At 44.9% G+C, this 15183-nt stretch overlaps 1 protein-coding gene across 1 annotated transcript; it reads left to right on the plus strand.

Annotated features, from left to right (window-relative positions):
* The first annotated feature begins 3695 nt into the window (after positions 1 to 3695).
* On the plus strand, positions 3696 to 4187 carry LOC123753594 (piggyBac transposable element-derived protein 4-like). Its single transcript, XM_045735564.1, has one exon. It carries the CDS (start codon positions 3696 to 3698, stop codon positions 4185 to 4187), a length of 492 nt encoding a protein of 163 aa, XP_045591520.1.
* Positions 4188 to 15183: the final 10996 nt, after the last annotated feature.

A 15183-nucleotide genomic window follows, 5' to 3' on the forward strand; every position in this document is an offset into this window, starting at 1 on the left:
AAAGTCATAAAAGCACATGTGACTAGGACCATATCCCCGTCCATAGTTACGGAAAGTAATCTTCCTCTCTGGTGGGTAGAATTTGAGAGTCTGATGTACTTTGCATGTACTTTCATGGCTCTGCATGCTATCTGCTGGGAGTGATATTAAACAACAATGACAGAAGCTGTGATGACTCGGGATGCGATCACCATGATCTCGTATATTACGTACATATTGGTTAAAATCCTTAATTAATACTAAGTGTTGAGCTTCCAACATCAGCAATGGTATGACATCTGTATAGCCCCCTCTTCCCTTCCTAGCTAGTGTAATGTAATGTCGCTGTCGTCGTCTGGCATTTTCATCTCTTTCTAGTGAATAGATGAATATACTGACTTTATTTATTTTCTCTACCTTGTGAATATCCTCGAATGTTACTGCAGAATTGACATCTGCTGGCCATTTCATGTGTCTGAGACACCAACTAGCATTCACAGATCTAGCGCGGATATTACCTAGTCGCATCCCCTTAGCTAAACATTTATAAGCAGCAACACACTGCATAAGGCAAATATCAGCCTCTCCCTCTGGATTGAAAACCAATTTTTTCCCCCGCAAGCCTTCCGGATAGTCTACATGCGAGCCTAATCTTATCGGATGTTCAATCTGACCACAGTTAATGTAAAACCCGGTGAGCCGCTCAACCAAGACATTGGACCCTTCCCTCGCTTCCAGGTACTGTGATATTTTCCCGGTCAATTCGTCAGCCCAAAAATCGATAAGAGTTTCTACTTCCTCGAGAGTAATTCTTCGCCCCTCACCTCGTATGGGAAAGCCGTCGTTATTTATAGGATCCAATAGATTATCCTCCCCGTCTTGTTGTACATTTAAATTTCGCACAATTAGAGTGACGTCTGGGTAAATTAGGAGGAAAGGGTGTTGTGGAGAGAAAAGGGCGCGTATCTCATTAATGAAAAAATCCCTGTATGTTCTCAGATAGAGTCCCGGGGAGGTGTTAACATGTTCTGGTATGGAGAATGAAAGCCGGACATAACTGCCGTTATAGTTATCAATTCGATCCAGCAGCTGAGGTTGAATTTCTAGGGCCGGTGGAGGAGAGGGAGAGCGAGGTGGTGATGGGAGAGGGCTGGGAGGGGTGGGGGGTGGCGATAATCCCCCTCCGAGATGAATGGGGGAGAGTGCCTGGTCAGCTATTACGCCAGACGGTGCTAACAAGACAGAATTGACAGACGCTTGCGAGTCAAGGTCACGGTCTGCTGAGCTGTCGTCTGAGTCACTGTCTGTGATGATAATGGTACGGTTCTCACCACTGCTGCTGCTGCTGCTGCTGCTGCTGATGCTGTTGCTGCTGATGCTGTTGCTGCTGCTGCTGTCGCTGATTGATTGGGGTATGGGGCTGGGGGAGGAACGGGGGGTTGAGTGAGCGCATGAACGAGCCCTCCCCTCCCTGTGAGAGCCGGATGTGGGTAAAGTCAACTCTGCTGTGTCACTCTAACAGCCACTGCTCTCAGCGCTGCTGGATGCCAAATCTATGCACAGCGGTGTGTCGTCTGTAAAAAAAAGAAAAACATATTATCTCTAGAAAGCATATATATATATATATTATGAGGTGAGGGAACAGACTAGTGGGAATTAATATGTTTAGGAAATAGACTGAAATAAGACAGTATTAACTTACTTATGTCCTGGTGAAGGGGATTGAGCAGGTGAGTGGGTATGAATCCGTAACATTGTGTTAACAGGATGAGATATGGTCTCGTAGCCCCCCATCTGGCAGCGTGGCTGACCTTGATGAAGGGGCTGTGACTGCCCGCGAGTGAGATCTGCTCTCCTTAGCTCAGTGTGTGAGGAATGGGGTATAGGCTCGATGACGTCGATCTGTTCCCTCCGTCGATTAAGGTATGGATTATAACCTGAAATGGAACAAATGATATTCCGCACGGGTGAATGGGGAAAAATATGTTTATTATGCATGTGTGTTAGCTTGCAAGTGGATGAAATACAGATACGAGAAGTATATTTTTATATGCTACCTACGTTTATGTGAAGTTTCATTCCGGCGATGACCTCCTCGCGGGGCAGGTGAGCAATAAGGACACTTCACGGTTTTGTAAACTGAAATTCGAAAGAACATATTTAACTGTGTGGAATGTAATAGCCCGAATGAGTAAATATTCTCACACTATAGTAGTTTACACACGCGATATTCCACCTGTGGATGCCATAAAATGAACTGTGGAATATTAAATAAGAATAACACTCACGGTTATCACAGAAAATCTGCTGACATCGCTTGCATTTGATGTCGTAATGTCCTAGGGGCGGTTTTTCACAGCTTGCGCATTGCAGCCGACACAGTTGATTTGCTGATGGAATATAAAACACTCCGCATTTCATGCAGGCTGTAGAGCTTCGCCTTTCCATGACATGGAGCTGTATGGTGAGTGTGTTTGTAGCGGATGAAGTCTCGCAGGGAACTAACGGGGCGTTTGTGTGTGAGGGGAGTGAAATGCCCCGGGTCAAATGAGAAGTGATTGATGGCTGACAGGTGCGGGTCTGTCGGCAGGAGTATGACCTCGCTCCCCTCCTTACCTGGAATCGCAGTGTATGGGGAACCGTGGCGGGATGAACAGCTCCAAGTCTGGTCTTAAGACAACGAAAACCCTTTAAGGTAAATGGGTCACTTCCACAGGAGGCCGCTGCTCTCTCTCTCTTACCCTCCTCTCACACTTACGACTTCCTGTAGGGGGAAGCTAATGGACGTCCAGGCGTTCCTCTCAGGTATGGGGGTTCTCCTCTCCCTCCCCCCTCCCCCTCCCCAAACAACATATCCACTATTTTGGATCCCCTCAACCTCTACTCACGATCATCAAACTATTATCATCACACAGGTTTAAGTCTATGACAAACACACACATACATATTCATTTACTCCTTCCTCATATTCCACTCTTATCCTTGTATTTTCTTACCCGGAAATTCACCCCAAACCCTTTGTGACTAGAGCGACGCGCTGCGACTAGAGCGATGCGATACACCTGCTCACCCATCACTCAAGACCGCCAAACTTCCGGGAAATTCCCCCCAAAAACCCCCTGTGACTAGAGCGACGTGCTGCGACTAGAGCGACGCGCACCACCTGGCATCCAACAACATGACTCCCCCTCGTTCCTGACCACATACCATAACACCAGACGCTTATACGCGTCTGAAACGCGCCAAACTTCCGGGAAAATCCCCCCAAAAACCCCCTGTGACTAGAGCGACGCGCTGCGACTAGAGCGACGTGCCACTCCTGCCCAGATGGCACTCATGAGTGCCACCTGGGCAGGTGGCGCGCGTCGCTCTAGTCGCACTTTACACTACTGCCTTGTTCCATCTCCCATGTTCAACAGGTACATGTCACGTCACGTGATAGGTTCCTGCGGCTTCTTAGGGGCCTGCACTTTGAGAACAATGTTAATGAAGACAGACACGACAGACTGTGGAAAGACGCGTCGGTATTTAGGTATTTAGTGATTTGAGAGGAAAATTCCGTGACTATTTTGTACCAGCACAGGATGTCGTGGTAGGTGAATTGCTAGTCCTCTTGGGACATGGGACGACTGGCGTTCAAGCAGTACATTCCATCAAAATAGCACACGTTTGGACTATAGTTCTTCGTGCCATGTGACTGCGAAACTGGTATTGTCATGGACATGATATTGCATTCAAGTACATACTTTGACATACCAAGTCAAGATCCACACGGGTTCTCAGACAATGTCGTGAAAACACTCATGGATCCAATGCTGAACAAAGGGCATATCCTGTACACTGACAACTACTATACCAGCCTCTTGCTGACCAGAATCCTCCTTGACCACACCACAGGCGTATGTGGCACTGTCAAGACCCACAGGAGGAAAATGCCAGTGTTTGGCATTGACATTGCAGTGGGTAAATGCCAGCTGCGAATGTGTGATCAAATGTTATCAGTGCGCTGGAGGGACAGACACGAGGTGAATATGTTGATAACTATTCACACTGGTGCCATGTTGGAGAGTGGCAAAGTTAACTTTGCAACAAAGTTGCCAATGAATAAACCTGATTGGGTCATTAACCACAATGTAAATATGTGCTTAGTATATAAATGTGCCATGATGGTTGGTGCAGTCAAGTGCGTGCAAAAATATGTGAAGTGAAAGAAGACATTTTATTTCCACCTCATTGACGTTGCAGTGCTGAACTGTTTTAACATGTATCTTGTGAAATTAATATACGGATATACGGACTACGGATAGACCATTTATCCGTACATTCAGTGTTGCGCTAACGTCACAACTACTCGTGAAGTATGGTTGGAGGGAACTGTTGTGATGTGTGGGGGTGCCAGCAACAATGCCTCACACAGTTCCTGACAGACTAATGGGTAAGAAAATTCTGCCTGTACACAAGCTTGGTTATATGCCATGCACCGGCACACGGGAAAAAGGTAAATGTGTCTGCGTTGTTTGCAAGAACACGCAACGTAGGGAACAGAAGCGAAGATCCATCTGCACTTGGTGCGTTGAGTACAAAGTTACCCTTGTGCCCCATTGACTGCTTCACTGATTATCACAAACTTCTGCAGTTCTAAGTGTGTGTTGGTAGAGAATGTATATAGTCTGTGACAGTGTACAGTGTGTAAATAAGTTGAAAACGTATATAATTGAACATTAAATATAGAAAATATGAACAATGTTTGTGGCCACATTTGTGATATATGTAACACAGTTTCTTTGAACAGTACGGATGTTCTACTGTCTGAATATTGTAAACGTGTTCAATATACATAGGATTTGCCAGAAAAAACACAAAAGAAATGCATTTGTAATTGTGCAGTAATAGTGAAAAGAAAAATGGTGGTAACTTCCGCTTGTTGAATCTGGCGCTCGACTGCCTCCGGGAGTCTACGTCATGGGCAACTACAACCCGTCCTCGCAAATTTAATAAGTCAATATTGACTTATTAGTTGTGTGCATATGTAACAAACTAGGCTGTTGTAAGAATTATTCCAGAAGGTTCCAGAAGTTCGGGTAGGGACCTGACCTCTCAACGCACATTCCCCTGGGGATTAGCAGGTCTGAGTCACAAATGGCGGGCATCTTTGTTCATAGTTTTGTATAATGAACCATCCTATAGTATTCAGTAATTTAGAGAAATTAGCCTTTATTCATTTTGTATTAAAATTGTATTGTATAATAGTAATGGGTACAATATCAAGAGTATTCTAATTATTGAGTTTAAGTCACCATCAGTGACGTCACGAATCAGATCTAAGTTGTAAGGCGGAGTGACCGGCGGTCATAGGTCATCAGGGTTGACACGTCTACTATTTCTCAAAGTTCAATTAACCATTTTGGGGATCGGGAACAGCTCTGCCGTTAGATGCTTGTGTAATTTTATTTCAGTAAAATAATTCAACCAGTCTGGATCAATTAAGTACAACAGAGGTTAATTGTTATAACTTAAACCTGGCTAAGTAACTTGGTAAAATTTAGTCTATGCGGAACAATACAAGGCTCTAGTCTGGGCTAGACCAGACGAGGACAGATCAGTGTGGACTCCAGATCTACTGGGAGAGGTCACCCCATCTTACCTCTCCCAAGACCAGCCCAACATCTTCAGCTGGTAAAACGTAGAGGTATAGTTGCTATTGATAATTATAGGGATAATCTTCTCATTTGCCATTCAGGTCAAGTAGGGAGTGTTAAAGTGACAGGGAGTGAACATATTTAGATTTTGTTTTAGTTTTTCTTTTAATAAATTAATTAGTTAATATTTTGCATTTTTATTGTTTCCATTTGGTTATGTTTACTTGTCCTGGTCACGTGGTCCACACGAGGCAGAGTTGAATTGGGCGCCGATTCTAACATCGAATCGGAATTCATCATTACCGTGTAATTTATTCCACACTCAAGGTCAACGGTTATAGTGGGGATCAAGCCCCAAGGTTGATTAATTCGCATGATCGATCCAGACCTCGATCATTGCTGTGTTACTGGTCTGGTGGTGGCGGCGGAGGCGACTCTAGGGTTTTGCTCATAGCCTAGGTCACGTCATACAGGTTGTAGAATCCTAAGTCGGTCAATCGTCTTAGGACCACGTGGCGTGGAGTTGGCTTCGGTAAAAGTTTTGGAGTCCCTGGTAGAGAATAAAAAGTAAGAATACGGGTAGAGGGGGAATAGAAGAAGGAAAGTTAAGAAGAGAACCCTAACCCGTGTTACAATGGTGCACAGCGGTGGTTTCAACAATTTTGTTGGAAATTGTTGAAAGGCTCACGCGTCTAGCCATTCGAACACGTGCGCGGATGCTAAGGAGACAGCCGCGGGCCAGGATTAGCAGTGCGCCTCACAACAGTGCGTTTGAGTGGGGATTGGCGAATCTTGGGTCATGCGGGCTGATATGATTAAGGTTTAGTTAGTAAGATTAGGCTGTTAAGATTTATTGAAAAGGAGACCGCTCCGAGTTGATTGGACTTGGTACCATACTCGACCCATTGCAATTAATTCAGAGGTGTTGGGAGCCGCCATACTCTCAACAGCAGTTCCTTGTGGGCTGTCTGGGCGGATATATCTGTGGGACACCAGTAGATAGTCCGAGGGCGTTGTTAGACGACCCAAAACGCTAGGAAAAACGTAATCCGTGAAGGGCGTTGCGGCCTCCGAGGGACGGACTAGTAACCTACCTAGCAGCGATTCAACAACTAAGTGATCGCACACTTAGTGGAGGTTGAGTCGTCCCTAGTCAGTAATTGTTGCTGAAAGCTGCGTGTCGCTCTGTTGGAACCTAGATGGTCGAGACCCCTAGGCTAGGTGTGGTACGGCGAGCCGGTAGGAGTAATTATAAGATTAAGTCGAGTGCATTTTTGAATTAAGTATACTTAAATTTATAAAGTAATTCCTGTTATTTGCGTTGTTCTATAGATTAATTTTTTTTTCCTTACATTCAATCCCCGGTTAAATTTTTCTCCACGTGTTTAGCATTTTCTTGCATATTAGGCTAAGTGCGTACATTAAGTTTTGCTATTCCCTGTTGTATTAGTCTAAGTCAGAGGTGTTGGTTCTAGAGCGTAGTTAACCCTCTGGACTTAGGGCTATATGTTGGTCACGATAGATAAGTGAAGGAGTTTAAGGGATAGTAATTTTCGTGTAAATGTTTAATAGAGTCCGTGGAATATTTCTAAGTATTTTGGGATAAGTTTTTGGCTAAGTCAATGTCGGAAAGTCGTTAACTGTAATTAACTGTATTCGCGGGTCATGTATATGATCTGGGTATCATTAGGATTCCCCAGTCGATGCGGATGATATTATTCTAGTGTTACCAGTAAGACGGCTAGAATTGCGTTTTTTTAGACTTAGAATTTTTTGGTAGAAACAGACACGTAGGTGGAAAATTTTCTAAGTCCAGCTTGGGCTAGAATCTGACTTTTTGGCGGAAATTCTAATTTTCATGTCTCGTGTATATTCTGAGGTCAGTATTACTCTCTAGTGCGCGCAAGGGACGAAATTCTGTCCGTAAGCATTAAACAGTGATAATTACATTTTTACCGAATTTAGTTATTTTTCGAGAAAATCGTGTCGTAATTTTGTCAGAGTCCATTTGAGGTGAAAATCTCGGATTTTGACGAAAATTCGAATTAGTGAGTGTTGAAACCGCCCGATGTGTCAGTATTGTTCTGTATACAACGTCAGTAGTAAATACTAACTTATTTATATCTGGGAACGAGAAACCCAAATTTTGGTGAATTAAAGGAGTTTTGTGATATTTGGGGTGATAGAATATTTTTCCCTCGGAGTCAGAAAAATTGGCAGAGTCCAGCAATTGAGTAAAAACGCAGTTTTTTTTTATAAAAATTCAATCTTTGGTAAGCAAATATATGTCCTGGGTGTCTATATCAATCGCTAGAGCGGTTTATTAACGTAAAACTAGTTATTTTCCTTCAGAACAAAAATTTGGATTTTTCAGCGTTTAAGCGAAAAAGCACGGGACTTAGTTTTTTTTCAGCGCAACTGGTCCCGCTCCAACAGTCATCAGTGGCCACGCTGCTCACTTCAAGCGCGCTTAGCATTCAAGTACGGTAAATATTCTTTATTAATCCATCACGAGTGCTGCGCGTTAGTTGCGTTATCATTTAAATTGTTTTATACAAATTAGATTCCTCAATTTTTTTAACGTAAAGGACTTAGGTGTCGGTAATAGAACTGCGGGATATTTCACGGTCAGACACCAGTGCGGGGCAGACACTCATTCATTGGATTCACTTCAGCGATTCTCTCGATTAATTGTTGTTTCCTACTTTGGGAATTTAGTAGTTGTTTCTTGGAAAAGAGTTGTGATTTTGTTTTTATTATTTGTGTAAGATCACGGTTGTAGTGAGTCCGGGTCGAGGGTGTACTAAAGGGTAGTTTAGAAGAAACATGGCACACCAGGAATCACAGAAAATGTTTAACCCAGACAGTGACCAGTCAGTAGGGACCAGTGGGAGTGGAAGTGTAGAGGACAGCACCTCTTCCGACACCACTGGGGACCGCTCAGGTACACCTCATCCACCACTACAACAACCCCAACCCCATCCTCAATTCCCGTACCAACCCCATCCTCAATTCCCATACCAACCCCATCCTCAGTTCCCATACCAACCCTTCCCCCAACCCCAGGCCACTACATACCCATTCCAACCCCAGGCCACCCCATACCCATACCCATTCCAACCCCAGGCCACCCCATACCCATACCCATTCCAACCCCAGGCCACCCCATACCCATTCCAACCCCAGGCCACCCCATACCCATTCCAACCCCAGGCCACCCCATACCCACCCCAACCTCAATCCACACCCCACCCCGAGGCCACCCACACCATACTTCAACCCCATCCCCAGGCCGCCACAGCCTTAGACAGGCAGATGCGCACGGAGACGCCGGGCACTCAATTGTCGCCACACGTAGAGGCGTTAAGTAAAGGCGAGGGAGCCAAGCCGAGTAACTGTGGCGCGGGTTCATCAGGCGGGAAGCAGCCCTCAGCTGCAAGTTCGAGCCACCCTGCGCGGGGTAACAACAGAGATCCGCGGAGGTGTTACTCCTGCGGGATGCGCGGGCATATACAGAGGGACTGTGAAGTCACTCCTACGAAAGCATGAAAGCAGGCGCCTAGTGATGCTAGGCCTACTTTTGAGGTGAAAGTGGAAGGTGTGAGATTGACAGCTTTTGTTGATACAGGAAGCCAGGCGACGGTAATTAAAAAGTCAGCCTTCAGCAATTTTAGGTATGCACGTCTTAAACGTTGCGCAAAGACATTAACAGCAGTCAATGGGGAAAAGATTGAGATCGTAGGTCAAGGTACAGTTAATTTTGAGATTGATGGGGAATTGCAGCCTCACACATGTACGATCGTAGAGAACCTTGATTTTCCTGGTCACATCTTAATGGGAACTGATTTTCTGTCGCGATTTGATTATTCCTTGTCTGCTCAAAAAAGGGCTAGGAACTGCAGGTTGCAGTTGGGACAGACTTCCTACCCAGTGGAGATGATCGACCATCCCCCAGTTGTAGCTTCAATTAAACGGAAGCTGAAATATAATGCGCACTATCCAAAATTGATTTTTAAGTCTCTTCCAGACACAGTTAAGAGGTCATGCGCATTGCATGCATTGACCAAACAGAGTTGCCCACCACATTCTGTTAAATTTATTAAAGTAGCCGTGGGACGTCACATACAACCAGGTACCACCCTTCAGGTGGCTGGGAGATGTGATAGTTTATTAATTCCTCATCACTTAGTTGTAGTGCTCGATAAAGGTGCACTCATTCCAGTTGTCAATCTTTCACATAAGACTTTTCGCTTCAGGGCAGGTGATAGGGTATCTCAGGGAACCATGGTGGAGGACACAGAAACCTTTCACCATGAGTCAGCTGAGACGCCAGCCGTCACTGCACAATGTAGTGCACTGAACATGTTGAACACTAAAACACCATCCAAAGTAAAATACGAGACGAGAGATGTTGCACAGAATGTAGAGGAAGTAGAAAAATTAATTTCAGCACTTGATTTGCAACATGTTGCACAGGCGGATAGGAAGGCACTGAGAGGAGTTTTACGAAAATTCCCGAAATTGTTTGCGACAGAGGATGACCAGATTGGTCTCCTTGATAAGATCGAGCACACCATTCCAACTGGTGACCATTTGCCTGTGTACACAAGACAGTGGAGGTTGCCAGAACAGGCAAAGAACATTATCAGGGAGGAGTGCCAGAAAATGTTGAGACAGGGCGTGATAGAGCCTAGTACGTCACCGTGGCTCTCTCCTGTTGTGCTAGTTCGGAAACCGGACGGTAGTTATCGTTTCTGTGTTGACTACCGGAAGGTGAACGAACTAACTAAGGGTGATGTGTATCCGTTGCCCCGAATACAGGAGATAATAGATCAATTTGGTGCTGCTAAGTATTTCTCAACTCTTGACGCAAAATCGGCGTATTGGGCGATCCCGGTGGCAGAACAGGATAGGGAAAAAACAGCATTCTCGGATGGTAGGCACACTTATCAATTCCGTAGGATGCCGTTTGGTTTGAAGACAGCGCCTTCGTCGTTTCAGAGGGCCATCAACTTCATTCTTAGTCCGGTACTGGGTAGGCATTCTTTAGCGTACCTGGATGATGTTGTGATATATTCCAGGACGTTTGAGGAACACCTACAGGACTTGACTGAGACTTTGAAGTTGTTAGATCAGGCAGGTTTCAGGCTGAATGTTCAGAAGTGCACCCTGGCGGCTCAGAAATTCAAATTTCTGGGGTTCCAGGTGAGCCCAGACGGTATCCGACCTGACCCAGATTCTTGCCGCGCCATTGCTGACATGCCTACTCCAAGGACAGCAAAGGACGTGCGCAGGTTTCTGGGGGCGGCCGGATATTTTCGTCGTCATATTGAAGGTTTCGCTGGCATTTCAGCACCCCTGACTGATCTGACAAAGAAAAATGCGAAGTTTGTGTGGAAATCTGAACATGACGAGGCCTATCGCAAACTGAAAGACCAACTAATCACGACACCGGTATTGGCTATTCCTGATTTTGAGAAAGAGTGGGAAGTGCACACTGACGCCAGCGGTATAGCTATTGGCGGGTGCTTAATTCAGCGAGATGCGGATAATTTACCCCATCCAGTAGCCTATTTCAGTAGGAAGGTCAAAGGACCTGAAGTTCGTTATTCAGCTACGGATCGGGAGGCACTGGCAGTAGTAGAATTAGTTAGGTATTTCGAGCCTTACCTATTTCAGCGGCATTTTGTAATCTACACAGACCATAGAGCATTAACACACATATTTAAAAAGCGAACGAAATGCCCACGAATGTCACGCTGGTCTCACGAACTTTCGGCCCACTCATTCCAGATCTTGTACAAGCCTGGTCCAGCCCATGTTGTGCCAGACACGCTAAGTAGAAATATAGCGGCAGTTCAGATTAATGAAAATATTGAAACTATTCCATCGGATAAAATGAGAGAATACCAGATGAGCGAGCCTAGATGGAAAGAGATTATTGAGTATTTAGAGGGAGGAAAATACCCGAAAAAGAAAAAGAAGTTACCTATTCATGATTTTGAGATGAAACAGGGCGTCCTGTATTATGTTAATAGCCAGAATGATAGGGCAGTATTTCAGCTAGTTATTCCGGACGCGTTGCGGTCATCAGCGTTAAAGCTTGCGCATGCTTCTAAAATTGCAGGGCATCCGGGGATCTTTAAAACCCACTTAAAAGCAAAGTCTCTATTTTATTTTCCAGGTTTACTTTCTGAGGTAATCAATTTCGTGAAGTCGTGCCCTCGTTGCCAGAGGAGGAAAGGCACCCTTAAGATACAAGCCCCACTTCAGGAATTTCCTGAAATTCGTGAACCGTTAGATCGTGTGGGGGCCGATCTGATTGATTTACACCACAGTCATTCAGGTAACAGATATGTGTTGGTGCTAGTTGACCATCTGTCTAGATACACTACACTAGCTGCATTACCTCAGAAGGATTCTCGTACGGTTGCAGATGCGTTCTTGCGTAGGTTCGTTACTGTATTCGGACCTCCTAAAGTTTTAGTCTCTGACCAGGGTCAAGAATTCAATGGGAATATATTTAGAGAAGTTTGTAAGATTTTAGAGACAACTTCGGCTTTTACAACGGCCTACCACCCACAAGCAAACGGAATGACGGAACGGACTAATCGTTCAGTCAAGGATATGCTTGCAATCCTTGCTGAACATGATGCAAACACCTGGGATGAACACCTACCCTATGTTCAGTTCGCCTTGAATACTGCCATCCACCAATCAATTAACACCCAACCACTTCATTTGTTTACTGGTAATTCATGCAATTTCCCCTCAGGTCTGCTTAACAGACATAATGTTGCATACGGGGAGGACTATCCTTCAGAGGTCCTTGGAAAAATGAGAAATGCATGGAATATTGCAGCTGAAGCGTCCAAGGCGGCACGGACTCGGTATGCTCATTTTTATGACAAGAAAGTGCGCCCTCTTGAGTTGAAGGAAGGAAGCCTCGTATTGAGAGTGAATGAGGCTGCGCCCACCAATCAGAGCAGGAAACTAGCTCCGAGGTGGCGAGGACCATATAGAGTAATTAAAAGGGCGGGGCCGGTTAATCTTGTTATAAAATGAGTGTTCGAGGACCAGGTGGAAAGGACAATTCATGTGAATAAATTGAAACATTATCATGCTAGAGAGGAATTAGAACTGCCTTCAGCGGGTCTAGTTCCTGACTCAGCAGTGCTGACTCATGGCTTCACCGACGAGTCAGAAGATGAGGGATGACCCTCTGTCATCGCTCATCAGTAGTCAGGTGCAGTCTCGCCACCCTATGGTGACGAGATCTCGCGCTGTACAGTAAAGTAACTTCCCTGGTTAGTATAATTTAGTATTCATTAGATTTTCCTGTAAAGGCAATGAGGTGTACTATGTCTATACTTGACTCAGGTAGCAACTTTTACCGTGCTCTGGGGTTCCACCTCCACCAAACCCAGAGTATATCTATGCTTCCGCTGTGTTGTGTCTGTCAGTTCCCAGGTCTGATTGGTACACCGACCCAGTTGTTCCAGCCACACGTGAACCCTTGTCTGTAAAGACCGAGGGGGGAGGCACGTTACACAAAGCCCTCCCCCCACCAGACCCAGTAACCCATACATCAGTTAGTTTGGGGATGAGTGACTGTCCAAGAGTCACCCGGCCGACGCCTCACGTCACTAACGAGGTTGTCAGGGCCAGCGAGCTGTCCACATTATAGCAGTCACCGGAGGTGCCATACAACGCCGGGGTAGCTGTCTCGAGATCACCACTACCCACCTGCTGCGTCATCAAGACTGCAGCCATTCCAGCAGTGTTGAAGGAGAGGTCAAGAAATGGAAAGCACGTAGCAGTACTCAAGAATTTCGCCGGAAGATTAATGATTACGTCATCTGAAGTAACAAGAAAGCAGAACTAAGGCGGTCACAGGTGGAAGGCACGGTTTCCCTACAGAGTACCGGGACTCGCCAATAGAAGGTCGCAAAATTGTCTCCTTTGGCCTAACGTCGGCGGTACGAGGGTATACACAGTTGGTGTTTACGGCCTAGTAACCTGGTAACATCAAGAAACGCCGGAGATGACGTGAGCAATGATGGAAGACGAGATTCACCTGTTCTGCAAACAAGCAACCCGCCTCTACGACCTTCTGACACCACTCCTGCTAAGAGACACCGTTGGTACATCCAGTCCTGCTCTGCTGTGGCCATCTGCGGACGACAAGTTTAACATCAAGACTGCCGTGTGAACTGTGATTGATATGAAGGCGTGTGGACTGTCGAGAGCAAGATTAATGGCCGAAGTAACAGTATTCTACAGCTGTCACTTGGCACTCCGCTCTACTACACTCTGTCGTCATTCAAGAGTACCGGATGGGAGTACAAGAGGACCAGGTATTGATGTCTACACATGGGGAGAAGCAAGATCGACACCGTCATCGTCAGCGACTACATTCAGCATCCAGCAGCATCGATTTTTTTTCTTTCGATTACTCAATATGAACAATTGATACAAACAACAAAGTGGCTCTGAACATCTGTGTAAAGAATATCTGGACACTTTTGTTTAAATGTTGAAAAACAGATTTAGAATCAATACTTTATAAATGTTGAAAAAACAGATTTAAAATAATTCTGGTATATATGAAAATTTTACTCTATAAATTGGTCAGTAATCAAAATCGAAGCCCCTGTGTAATTGTCTCAGCCCAGAACAAACAATTATGGAAAATTATGTTGTGCTATTTTTTTCAGAATGTTTTGAACACAGGAGAGGCGGACCAATATAAACATTGACACTTCTAGTGAGTGAGAACACTTGGCTGTACAGTCAGCTGAAACCTGTGATATAGTATAGGAATTTTTTTTTATATTTTTAGATACATGTAATAAACATTAGGTGTGTTCCTTAGCATGTCAAGGTTGAAATTGAGTGGGGAGTGGGTAGTACACGGAGGTGAACTTGATAGTTCCGTAGTACGCTCCGGATGACTGAAAGTTCAGTCTGAAGATATAACTTTAATGGTTGATTGAGCACGGTGTGGCCGGCTCTAGAGGACACATGGACTTGGCTAGTGAAGAGCCAAGAGAGTTTAATAGCTAGTCTTTGATGGTAGAGTAGGGGACATGTTATTTAGCTATGTCAGTAAGGATAGGATGTATGTTTCCTGATATTGGAGGATTGCTGTCAGTTGACAGCTGAGAAATTTATGAAATGTGAACATATTTATTATGATGTTGGACTATTAATTGTCAAATTTTATTAGTTAGGTTAGCTTTTGTTTGTGGCATGAGTTGAATTCTGGGTTTGGATACTAAACCTCGTGATTTTTTAACAAATTAACAAGGTTTACTAAGTGCTTGTGCGGGGGGGGGGGGGGGGGGGGGGGTTGTAACAAACTAGGCTGTTGTAAGAATTATTCCAGAAGGTTCCAGAAGTTCGGGTAGGGACCTGACCTCTCAACGCACATTCCCCTGGGGATTAGCAGGTCTGAGTCACAAATGGCGGGCATCTTTGTTCATAGTTTTGTATAATGAACCATCCTATAGTATTCAGTAATTTAGAGAAATTAGCCTTTATTCATTTTGTATTAAAATTGTAT

This window comes from Procambarus clarkii, chromosome 33 (assembly GCF_040958095.1).
Source record: "Procambarus clarkii isolate CNS0578487 chromosome 33, FALCON_Pclarkii_2.0, whole genome shotgun sequence".
NCBI classification, from domain to species: Eukaryota; Metazoa; Arthropoda; class Malacostraca; order Decapoda; family Cambaridae; genus Procambarus; species Procambarus clarkii.

Bases quoted from the DNA above. Each gene is read 5' to 3' on its own strand.
- LOC123753594 (XM_045735564.1), top strand. From the start codon at position 3,696: ATGGACATGATATTGCATTCAAGTACATACTTTGACATACCAAGTCAA.